At 45.5% G+C, this 12,796-nt stretch overlaps 2 protein-coding genes across 6 annotated transcripts in view; both read right to left on the reverse strand.

Moving 5' to 3' along the window:
• Positions 1-12,796, reverse strand: part of zmiz1a (zinc finger, MIZ-type containing 1a) — a 124,013-nt gene that overhangs the window by 30,897 nt on the left and 80,320 nt on the right. For all 5 annotated transcript variants that reach the window (XM_033613166.2, XM_033613163.2, XM_033613162.2 and 2 more), the window contains 3 exons: positions 7,712-7,821; positions 4,912-5,025; positions 1,295-1,400 (listed from right to left, as the gene is read on the reverse strand). In XM_033613166.2, the coding sequence (XP_033469057.1) occupies positions 1,295-1,400; positions 4,912-5,025; positions 7,712-7,780 (289 nt within the window). In that variant the 5' untranslated portion in view covers positions 7,781-7,821. The remainder of the gene's footprint in view (positions 1-1,294; positions 1,401-4,911; positions 5,026-7,711; positions 7,822-12,796) is intronic.
• The window catches only part of rps24 (ribosomal protein S24), a 135,056-nt gene continuing 132,721 nt past the window's right edge, over positions 10,462-12,796 (reverse strand). The window contains exon 5 of the mRNA XM_078176329.1: positions 10,462-10,472. Coding sequence (XP_078032455.1) covers positions 10,470-10,472 — 3 coding nt within the window. The 3' untranslated portion in view covers positions 10,462-10,469. The remainder of the gene's footprint in view (positions 10,473-12,796) is intronic.

Here is a 12,796-nt window from a genome sequence, read left to right on the forward strand (position 1 = left end):
GCCCAGACAGCCAGCCAGTCCGAGCCATGCCTGGACAACAATCACATTATCCCGACACAGGAACACAGACAGAGAGAGAAATACAGCAATCAATATTGTACACTGACGTCTGTCTGACCACTTAAGTTCCTCCCAACAAGATGCTTCCCACCACAACTGAAAGAGGATATTCAGCTGGAGCAAAATGTTCATATCACACAACCGTGTGCACAAAAAACTGATATTTTTCTGCCCATATCCAACACATCGCAGCTCATATGAGGAATTACATGATAAGATTTCAGAGCGTTACTGTTACTGTCGCTGCAGCTCCTGTTATGAAACACTGACATATTCGCCTTGTCAGAAAAACAAAGAAATCAAGACAGTTTAATCAAAATATTTGACTCTCACTCCTGCCGCTTACGTAACTGCAGAACAAAGGTTTATCTGTGTTCTGACTGGCTGACTACGGCTTTGTCAGGTCTCTGTCAGGCAGAGTGAGTGGTCCAGCACACATCAGCGACACGTCCCCAGCTATCCATCTCTCGCTCCCTCTCCCCTCGCCCGCCTCTGCACATTTCACTTTGACAAATGTACAAGAGCAGGCCGCTCCTGCAGGACTGTGGGAGGCAGGGAGGGGAGGTATGGATCGGGGGGGAAATTGGATTTGATAGATAAATGTCGGAGTATAGCATTACTGCTCGCTCTTTCTCTCCCTCCCGCTTCATGTGTGTGTGTACACTGACGTGCATGCAGATATGCACATGTGAGTGTGTGTGCAGACTGTTGAGTAGACTGTTTTTGTGACGCTACCACCCGGACAGCTCATCTCAATAGCACATTAATGTTTAATGGGGGCTAAAAATATCTGACATTATAATGCTCTGTGGGCTTTTTGTGTGATGTCTGTGGTTGCAGTCACAAATCTGCAAACCACAGATTTATGGTAAGTTTGTTTTTAAGCACTGACAAGAACAAAATAATACACATTTTGTCTGTTAGTATAATTATAAGATTCTCCAAAGAAAACATCCTAATAATCTTTATATAGTGCTCAAAACATAATAAGCAGCTACGTTGTGCATTCATGGCCGCAGCAGAATAATGAAACAGGAAACACTTCTGACTGGATCATGACTTTAAGTCACACAGCGGTTTGTTGGGATTGTTTTATTTAATGACAAAGTGAATAAGTGCAGCGTGAGGAACAATGAGCGCTGTGCCGTCCACTGTCTCACAAGTCAACAGCAGTAAATGGGATGATGGATGAGCATGCACCTGCTGGCATTGTAGTAAAGGTGGTAGGTCTTACCTGCAGACTTGGGGGTGAATTTGTCCCTGTTGGCAGCACACACAGCCAGCAACCTGTAGCCCAGGTCCAGGTCAAAGCCCTGCTGAGCAGCGACACGACTCACCACCTGCAGAGAAAGCGATGGATCGTGAGTACAGCTGCTGTCCTGCAGGCACTAATAAGATTAGCATAATTTTTTAAATCATCATCATATTTTAATTACTTCATTTTATTACATTGTTCTACCTACCTTCCTACCTATCTACAAACCTCCTATCTACCAATCTAACTACCTCCACCCACCGACCAACCTAACTACCCACCCATCTATCTACCTGCCTATCCATCTATCTCAAATATCAACCCACCAATCTACCTACCTACCTACCTACTCACATACCTCCCCACCAATCTACCCACCTACCAATCCTGCCTAGCTACCTACCCACCCATCTATCTGCATAACTATCTACCTACCTACCTACCTACCTACCCACCTAGCCCCCACCCACTGATCTACCTGCCTGCCTACCTACCTACCTACCTACCTATCTACCCACCCACCCATCTATCTACCTACCCACCAATCTACCTATCTACCTAGCTACCTACGTGCTTACCAACCTACCAATCTACCTACCTATCTGTCTACTTACCCACCAATCTTCCTACCTACCTACTCACCTACCTACCTACCCACCAATCTACTTACCTACCACCTACCTACATACCCACATACCTACCCACCAATCTTCCTACATACCTACTCACCTACCTACCTACCTACCTACCCACATACCTACCCACCAATCTTCCTACATACCTACTCACCTACCTACCTACCTACCTACCTACCCACATACCTACCCAACAAATCTTCCTACCTACCTCGCTACCATACGACCTACCGCCGTACCTCCTACCTTCACTAAGATTTTCTTATGCAAATACTATAAATATTGAAAATGAACAATGAATGTTAAATGAACCCCAAGACACAGTTAGGGCGTCTTAATCTTTCTATTCACTTTTCTTAATTGTGTTAATATTATAAGCCACTGCTATCACTGAGCTTCCTTCAGACACACATTCAATAAACACACACACACACACACACACACACACACACACACAGTGAGATTAATGTGGAGTCTGCAGTCTGGATTGCTCCAGTGATCCACAGTCAGGACGAGTCTGATGACTGCAACAACCTCCAAGAGTGGAGAGAGAGCCAAACCACAGTCGCTCTGCAGAGCAAGCTGAGTCTCTGAAAGGTTATCATCAAACAAGCTGCTCTGGCCCTAAAGCGAACACAGTTTGTCTCTGGACCAGAGGTTGCCGGTTTAATTACCCAAACAGACCAGGAAAATGTGGAAATAATAGGTATTGGGATATCCAGCTAAACTGACCACTGACTACATTACAGAAGCATCCCCTGAGTGAACAAAGGTCAAAATCCTCCTTTTCCCTCCAATTCTGAGACGAGCCAGTCCCCAGCTGGAAGGGTTTAATAATCCTTTGGAGCTAATGACTTCAAGAAGAGGTCAATCATTTATGGGACACGAAGCAGGAGCCTCCTGGACTCTAATATAACATTAAAGGAGACTCTGAGTGACGTTAAACAGGACTCAGGAGACAGGGGTAAATCATTATTAGAGGGGAAACCCCTTTGCTTTTATCTGCTAACAGATGACAACTCCTCTGCTCCCTCTGACCTCAAAACACACATTACTGTTAACAAGGTCAGCTGGGGTGCCTTTTAGCGAGCCAACGTAACAGCTAGCAGTGATCATAAAGTGCCTTTGTCACAGGTTATATGGCTGCTTGAACACTGAATGAAACAGTGCAGAAATGATGTCAATTAATCAGGTTTATTTGGTTGTTTCAGTGAAGAGATGGTGATGGACACATGGTGGTGAATTTATTTGAAGCTGCAGAAGAGATTTGAGAATTCCAGGGATAAATACCTCACAACATAATCTGTTCAACCCGACTGTATTATGCAAACGATGACGATTCTGACAAACGGTCGAATCATGTTGCTGTCAATCGTTTAATTTCCTGCGTGAGTGAGTGTGCCCTGCAGTTTGCACAAGGCAGGCAGCCAGCTACAGAGGCTAGCATAGATTCAACACGGATTTAACAGTGTTTCACCTCATAAGCCTTTTTCAGCTTAATCTCCCTCTGAGGACGAACATCCAGGGCCATATTCCTGTCAATATGAGAACAGTGCTCTGAGAGGTGCTGGAGGGTTACTGGGCCATTGATATTCTTGTTTGTGTATTTGTTGGAGGGGAAAGAAAACAGTTTTGAGGATGATTTCTGTTTGTTGTTGATACAGTTTATGTGAAAGACAGCTCCTAGTGAACTAAGAGACAGAAATAACACAGATGTCTGCCTGCGCTGGCATTACACACACTCTGTATACAGTATGAGTATAGAAGGACAAATATAAAAACCCAAATTGTCAAGCAGACAGAGCTAACAGTGCAGCACTGACTCAGTTATGTCATGTTTTAATGGCTCTGGTGCCGATACTCCACCAGGGATTGGAGGATGACCTCCACATGTACAACATGCCAGAGGGAACAAGTGTCTCCCATGCGGCGCACACTTAAGTTTCAGCTACGACATATCTCAGGGACTGCGGTTGATGCACAGTCATCTTTACATTTCAGTTCAGCGCTCTGACACACAAACCAGCGAGGTAACATCACGGAGATAAAATCCTCCAACGAAAGCGAGGACTTGTTGCGCGCTGTAATTCTCCAGATAAGAAGCCGTTTGCTCTCCGAGTCTGATGAAACAATTTAGCTGATGGAGACGGCCCCATGCTGAGAGGGATCTCAGTGGTGGGCTCTATTGTATAGCTCTTTATCAGGCTTTAAGAGGCTTTTATTGTGATTTACACATTAATGAGCGTTTATCTGTTTGCTCACACTACCACTTGAGCTGGGGACAATGTTCCTTCAGCGTTTCGGAGGCTGATCTTGGAGATAGATGTGTGAAACTTTGGATTCTCTGCTCTAAAGCCTCTTTCACACATGTGACTCTGTATGTAAGTGTGTGTGTGTGTGTGTGTGTGTGTGTGTGTGAGAGAGGTGTTTTTCTTTTACACACCTGGTGCAGGACAGCTCTCTGGCCCTGTGCCCAGATCGATGAATGGTAGCTGGTGAACTGAAAGGCGATAGCCAGGGGTGACTTGCTACCCACAGTCCTGCTCAAGCCTCTCTTTTAGTGAGTGTGTGTGGGTGTGTGTGTGTGTGTGTGTAAGGCACAAAGTGGAGCGAAGCAGAGTGTGACAAGGACTTTAACCTCTGTCACTGGCCCCTGACGGCCTGAGCAGCTGCCTTGGATAACTACTGGATACAAACCTGGTGTGACTACAGCCTGCTACTAACAATTTTTACTCAAATTTGAAGGGGGGGAAAAAAGTAAAGCCCGAACAGTAGATGTCAATGTGACTACTGCATGAACCTTAAGCTGTTTCACAGTCTAGGTTAATTTAAAGGCGTCAGAAGTGGACACAGCAGCCTGTCTTCTTTCCCTAAGTATCCCAAATCTAATTATTGTTTTGCTCCTGTCTCCTAAAAAGTACCTGAAAAACCCAACGAAAACCATAATTACTGTTTGCGTACCGTCAGACATCCCATGAGACTTTGCTCGAAAGGTCGCTGGAAGGCCCGGGGATCTCCACACCAGTCGAGCAGCTCTGTGGCCGCTGAGTGGAAGTTGGCCGGGTTCTGTAAGTGCTGTGCAAACACAGAAGAAAAGAGACTGCCATTAGAAACAATGGGAAATAATGAGCGTTATTTTTTTTTCAGATTGAGTACAAATTGGAAAAACACTGAAACCAAATAGTTTCGCAGCCTCGCGCTCTCCCTCCAAACTGCCTTGATTTAATGTCTTGTGTTTCTGCACAACCCTGTGAGGACCTTGACTCCTTCCAACGTACGCCCACTCAGGGCTCTGCTGCATTGTGGGAAGAAGATCACACCCATATCAACAATGATGCCAGTGTTTCCTGTTAATCTCTCTTGGCAACACCCAGCCCTCACCCCCATGACCCACACAGCAACCAAATCTTTTCCCTCCAATCCTCCTCCTCTCTCTTCCCCTCATTCATTGCCTGTTTTCAGAATGTAACAGAGCCTCAGCACCAGAAGTCCACTGGCTGGCTCTGCAGCTCACAAAGAAAACAACCTTGGTCCTGGCAGCTATGTGTGCAGACTCAATACGCGCCGTTGGTGTGTTGTCTAATCTCTTTCACTCCCTGTCTGTCTCTCCCGCTTGTTCACTGAGGCCTGAAACAGTTGAGTCTTTTCTTCCCAGTGTCTGAAGGCTACTCAGGCTGGCAGGACACAATAAGCGGTTTTTAAAATTGGGCTCCCTTTCTTCACGGCTCAGGAGGTTAATAGCTCTGAAATGGCGCAGAGCTGCAGCTTGTTCAGTCGGTGAGATTGAGCCCACTTGAAAGCATTTATTATTCTCATCTGGAGCTGGAGCGTCTTGTTTTGTGTGTTCTTGTGAAAAGGTAGAACTATTGTCTTTAGGGGGCAGCAGAGGTGAGTGTTTTTGAAAGGGCAGCTTTTCGGCGGTGCGCGACAAAAGAGCTCTCGGGTGCAAACGCAGCCCAATGTGTCAGGCCTGGTACCCGCCCGCCGAGAAAATCTCCAAGAGCTTCTAATGATATCATGAGCTTCAAGAGAGGCCTTGAGTGACTCATCTTTTTTGATGTGAAGATTAGCCGTTACAGAGCTAGCTGCGGACTCGAACAGGGGTTTGACTGATGATGAAGAGAAGGAGCAGGGCGCGCGAGAGAATGTGAGAGATGCTCTTGTTGAGTGAGAGGGAGGAGAAGAGCCTGCTCTAGATGAGTGATATAATCTGGCATTATTGCTGCTTGATGGGAGGCGTATCAGCCTCCAGCGCGAGAGGAATCAGAACTGGCGCAGCAGGGGCTGTCTGTCTAGATCTGAACTCACAGCTCCTCCTGCTGCAGCGCTCGCCACCAACTCTGCCTGACAACCTCGACTCTGGTGTGAGGGGGAGGACAGCAGAGTGAAATAGCTCCACTGAGTTTTTTTGGTTGGAGGATGGGCTCCTGAGCTGTTCTTGTTGTTGTTGCTGTTCAGGGTTGGATGAGGACAAGAACGGGGAGGCTGTGGGGGGGAGTACGGCTGAGCGGCAGCAGCAGCAGCAGTGATGGGGATTCAGCAGACAAAGAGCCAGACGTTTGACAGACTGTCCTCTGTGAGATGATGGACTGACTTACCCCTTTTCAGGCCAACCAAGGATCAGGCTGTTCAGTGCCTACCTGGCTGCATGAAAAACAGCACAACACCTGGCTCTCTGCCAGCGGCTTTCCCCGAACCAAAACAACACCCTGCTGGCAGAGCCGCCACGAGCTCAGAGCTCACTGACTAACTCGCTGCCTTTGAAGTCTGCTTTACTACGAATTCTATTACAGCCCGAGCCGAGGAATATATAAACCCAACTACAATTAGTGCATTTATTAAGCTCGACGTGTTAACTCAGGCTATTTAGGGCTTATCAGTGACGCCTGAGAAAATAATTGAGGAGGCTTTGTGAAGTGAGTAGTGTCAATTCCGCCAAATTCGACTCATTTGAGAAAAGCTGACATTTTGGAAATAAGGCTTTTGACATCGAGCACATGGCTACATGCAATCAAAGCAAGAGGAGGCAATAAGAGCCTGTTAAGATAAAGATTATTATAGTGGGTGCTCAGGAGTTTAGGTGGGGGTGGGGGTGTGTATGGGGTTTAACAGCAGGCACAGAGAAAAGGGATATGTCACCTCATAATCGCGAGCTCAAAGCATTACCATTCACTGATTCACTGTAAGGCATGGTGTCATATGGATGTTGGGAGATATAAAGGATCACACCCACATAGCATAAACAAATAAGCCCACAGCCTGCCAGCCAGCCTGCCAGCCAGCGAGTTCTTGTAGACTATTAATCACAGGCAGAGGCGGTAGCCCTGGGTTATGTCTGACTGTGTCTTTCTGTCTGTATCTGTCTGCGAGGAGTCTCCTGAAAGCTGGCAGTCAAGGAAGAAGCATTTAAGCAAAAACCACAACAAGGGCCGACATACAGTACGTCAAGAGTCAGGAACGTGATGCAAGGGAGCACAGGACCAGGAGGGGGAAAGGAGAGTCTGTTATGTTGCTAGTCTCTTTGAAGTCTCTTCTTGTGTTCGCTGCCAGATTTGCCTCCCTCTTTCTCTCTCTCTCTCTCTCTCTCTCTCTCTCTCTCTCTCTCTCTCTCTATGACCCTGTGCAACATGATCTGTGTGACTGGAGCTAATGGCCAGAAAAAATTATGTCCATATAAGGTGCTGAGAGGAGAGAGGAGTCTAGGAGAGGAGAGGAGATGCAGATTGAATGAAGGTACAACAGGCTGGGTCTGTATACGCACCTGTTTGATGCACTGCAGCCTGTCATTGGTCTGCTGGATGTGCCGGTCCATTGATGGTAACGTGTTCATCTTGATGTCTCTACCGGGACGCCATTAAAAAGTTCTGTACTCTGTAAAGGAAGCGGAGGAGGAGAGGTACATCTGTTAGAACAGGTTTCTGCCAGGTCACCCATGTACAGAGTTTGTAGCCCATGAAGTTCAAACAGCAGTTTAGCAGCTTTGACAAATTCTCAAACAGGCCATGCCGGCTTGTTTACGCACTGACTCATCGGAGGGCTTGATCCGCCTCGTGCATGTATGTTTTTTTGGCAAACGCAATAAACCGAGATGTTCCACACGAGAGCCGTTAACGACAAACGGAAACATGACGAAACTGAAAGAAAACTTCATGGCTTTATGTTACCTGTGGGAGGAATATCGAACACTGGTTGCAAACAAGACGGGACATAAGCTGTTATCTCTCTTCAAAAGACGCACACCTCACAGTCAAGGTTATCAGCGTGGCATAGACAAATATATACCCACATCTAACAGCAGATAAGGTTCAGCTTTACAGCATCTCTTTCTACCTGTGTATATCGTGATCTAATCCAACAGTGAGCAGCAACAACAACAATTTCACCCACATGTTCATCACTACATCTCGGTGAAACGGAGGCCGGATTAATAGGTAGCGTGCTGATTTGCGAGCCAGGCCTCCGTCCCTCACTGTCCCTCTGTGTTTATCTCCATCAGTGTTGGTCCGCCTCACATTCCTCCACACAAAAGGCGAACTGAGAGACCACAGGTGGGGTAGGGGGGTGGGGGGAAGAGCCGGGGCTCTAGAAAGCTGCTCACTACTGATAAAGGGTCCCCCAAGATCCCCTGCTGAGAGAAACAGAGCGAGAGCGCGAATACGATGAAAGCGTAGTGCTCAGCCAGGGAGTTTTCATGTGTAATGCTCAGTCTGGTGGGCTTATCTTAGAAAGACTATTGCAAGTATGCACAGTCTTCCCGTCTCTTTCTCTCTTGCGCGCGTGCACACACACACACACTTAAGAGCATGTAAACACAAAAGCTCGAATTCTTCACTTTGATTAAGCGTAAAGGTAAAACTTCAAAGGAACACTTTGAGAATAAGAGTGTATTACTAATCCTCTGAGCTTAAGCATTACCAGAGTAGAATTACCTGAAGTGCACTCGCACACAAAGTCGGATACACTGCTCGCATGAGTAAGGGGGGAATTCTGGAGTAAATGTGGTCAAACGGTGGGCAGAAAATGTCTCTGTTCAGGTTACACGGACATGATGCTGCAGTGGTTGCTGTGAAAAGTCCCCACAAAACAGCTAACTTTACATTCTGCACTCAAAGCCACTCTGACCGGGCATAATATGACCATAACTCTGGGTGGCCTAATTCTGCTGCGCTGTGCTGTCTTTCAGCATCCAGCAGATGTCTCCCTCTCCTGCTGCTAACCAGCATGTCTCTTTCACACTCTACACCTGGAGCAAGTGGTCCAGAGAGGGCTCCTTTAAGCCCTGACAAGTGCTACAAATCCCCTTCAGCGGCCAGGCAGCTCCACGGACCGCTAACAGGGCACGCTTCAGTCCAGCGCTGGCCATCTGACCTTGTGGCTATTGATTAACTGTTTCTCCTCCAGCTCCCCTTCCTGCTGTCCCAACACGCCAAGACTGGAGAGGAAGGAAGGGAGACAGGATGGGGGTGGAGAAATCTGCCTCTCTTTTTTTTCCCCCAATAATCTCTTCTTTTCTTCCCCTCCTTCCCTCTGTTGTGCTTTCACAAGGTCCAACACACACACACACACACACACACACACACACACACACACACACACACACACACACACACACCTCCTCCTCCCACAAACGGGCAGTGCTTTTGTTAGTCGATGAAAAGATGGGCCCTCAGGTTCTGAAAGCAAAATGAGTGAGGTGGAAATGCAACTGGCCGGTGGCGTTGTAACTGAGATAAGAAGTCAATCCACCTGACTGACTGACTGACTGTCCGGGCTGACAGACTCTTCAGCACCACACCCCCCCTGTTGAGGGGGAAAAATGTGTTGCATAACAGATGATGCTTCAGTGGAAACACAGCAGAAGCCCTCCTCCTGCCCTACATCCTCACCCCTCCCTGTTTACTATCAAAATAAAACACAGTAATCTGTCAAATCATCACAGGAAGGGGAACAAGTTGAATGCTTTAACAGCAAAATGTTGACATCTCTGCCTCCACTTCTCCGTAGATTGAGCGATGATAGCTGGACTGAAAAAAGAATGATAGCAACTCTGTTTTTCAGACTTTTATTTCCTGCTTTAGACTTTTTTTTTGGCTAACCACTGTTGTTGTCTGAGCGTGCATACGCCGAGGACGGGCCTGCTTAATCTTTATTGTCTTCCAAACATCTTAATCAGCTCCACTCAACACTGCTTACCAGAGGTGCAAAGCAAAGGATTACACATCCAATTATGCTGTGCATATTACAACCTCCCTTTAAACAGCAGTGGGAGGATGCTGCTATGAATCAGAGCGGAGTAACAAACCACAAATAATACTAACATCCCGGGAAGACTCTGTTTCTTTCTCTCACCGTCTCAAAAACACACACACACACACACACACTTTTTGTTTCCCTCCATCTCTCTTTCCCGAGCAAAACAAGCTGGGGGAAGTGGGGCAAGAAATAAGTGCTCAGAAACAAAAGCAAAGTAATATGAAAAGCAGTGGAGTATGGCGAGAAGGGGGCAAGAAGGGCCGGGCTCAGTGGGGAAAAGAAACAAGGGAGGGGAAAAAAAAGAAGAAAGAGTGTTGAAATTATCTTGTCATTATCAGCAGCAGCACACACCCACTTATTCATACGCACACACGTAGCGTGTGATCACTCATAGCATGAGTGATTTCTCATTTCAGACAAATGACTACCACCTTTGTCAAGTGCAGCCTGCTCTGTGAATGTAACGGCTGGTGGGGGTTGAGTCGAAGCAGTTACACTGCAGCTCATAATGCACTCCAGTATGTGTATTACATGGGAGCACATTAGGACCAGATCTGGACTGTATGGTTGGAATCAGTATCAAAATATCAGTGTGTGTTTGCTCAACATCTATATCAGTGGTTCCCAAACTTTTACCTTAAGGGACTCCTTTTGTATTATGTAGGGAACTGATGATCCCTGATAAAGTGACATATTTTATGGCTATTTCATCTTATATTCAATGCATAACAATAACAGTGCAGAACGACGCCGAACTGTGCAGTTAACCCAAACAGTGAGCACAATAACTGCAGGGAGTTTGTGTAAAACTTGTGATTTGGATTCATTTAGAGGTTATTTCCTGAAAATATTGTATACTGACATTCTTTTTACGACTGTCTGGATTATGTATGAATGCATTACAAATGCAGTGTTTTCCTCTCCCTGATTCTTGGCCATTGTTCTATTAGCTCTTTGGTTGTTTGAACTGCCTACTTTTGTAATGCAGGATGAGGTGGTTTAGCTCTGTGAGTATGGTTTGTGTTCAGGTCTTCACTGTGCCCTTATCCTGTGAGATTTTTGTTTTAATAATCGAAACTCTAAAATTAACAATTTCATTCAGTTTTCTTTCCAGCAATGAATGAAATAATGAAATACAGGCCTACTGAACATTAAAAAAAAAAACGTTTTCTTACACTCCTTAAAATCAAGACGGCCTTGTGACCCCCCCCCCAAAAGCTTTAGTGACCCCTAACGGGGGTCAGAACCCCCAGGAAGCAACCTGGGTTAGAGGCCAGTTTTCATAGCGGCCAAACAGTGTAATTACACCGCCACATGATACTCAAGAAGACTTTTAAGTGACTTACACTGAGAAGGAGACGTCTGTAATATATGGATTAGGAGTGGGAATCACCAGAGGATAGGCGATACGATATTATCACGATACAATATTATTTTAAATGTGTTGTGATATGCTGAGTATTGCTATAAAATATATTGCGATATAATGAGATTATTATCTGTCGCCAAAGGAAAAGGTTTCAGTCTGTTCATCTAACTTTAGTCCTTCTTTTTTTTCAGCAGCAAAACATATGTTTGTGGACTGTAAGTGGGCTAACTAAAGTTCATTTTGTATTTAAATTAAGAATTTATATGATAAAAATATCGATACTTGGCACAGTGTGACGATACATTATTGCCACACAAAAATATTGCAATACTATGCTTGATTTTTTCCACCACCCCTAATATGGATACATTTTTCTGAGCATCACAACAGAAAGTCGAGAAGAGCTGCATGGTTGGATCATTTTAGCCCTACTGAAGCTAACATAGCGCTTAACTGGAAGTAGCTGGCTCAGCCAGTAGAAGTCTCTGTGCGCCTGCTCTAAGGGCCACACAGTCCACGGAGGCAGTGCATGGCACTTGAACTATTTTGACTTCATGTGCCACTGAGCAACTTTCATAGGAATGAATGGGGCACCACACCAAAGCTGTAATCCAGGTGTCTTTATACGTCCATGGTCTGGACCCTCAGATTGTGTGCCAGTGAATTTATTCTCAGACATTTAATTCAGTTTGATACTTTACTTTACTTATACTTTGTTTATTCCTAAGGGTCAATTTGAGTTGAGGGAGTTTGCAAACAGAATCAATAATTCAGACAATAGAAATTCATGAAACAATAAAATGATATGACCGCATTATTACAATATGATCATGCTGAAAGTTGATAAACAGTGAGCCTTATTAAAGAGTACAAGTCCTGCAGCCACATTAAAGCATCGCTTCTCCAGGCTAACACACTGTAGTGTTTTCTTAAAATTGTCTGCTCCATTTTTGAAGTTACGCTGTGGTTTGAGTGGGCTCCACAGGCCCTGGAGGAGGAAGAAGCATATTCTGTGCATAAAAGATTTCCAGTTTAAGTTAAATAATTATGGGTCTGCATGCAGAACTAAGGAAAATAACATATTTGGTGGTGTTTTACTGGCTAATCTTCTGACGCTGAGTCTATCCTGTATGTAAAGTGTAGAGGGCAGTGCTGAACAATATAAAGGAACAAGTCTGGCCAGAGATCATCTTCATTATTCAGCAACAGTCTGAAAACGGAGAA

Source organism: Epinephelus lanceolatus, chromosome 17, assembly GCF_041903045.1.
Source record: "Epinephelus lanceolatus isolate andai-2023 chromosome 17, ASM4190304v1, whole genome shotgun sequence".
NCBI classification, from domain to species: Eukaryota; Metazoa; Chordata; class Actinopteri; order Perciformes; family Serranidae; genus Epinephelus; species Epinephelus lanceolatus.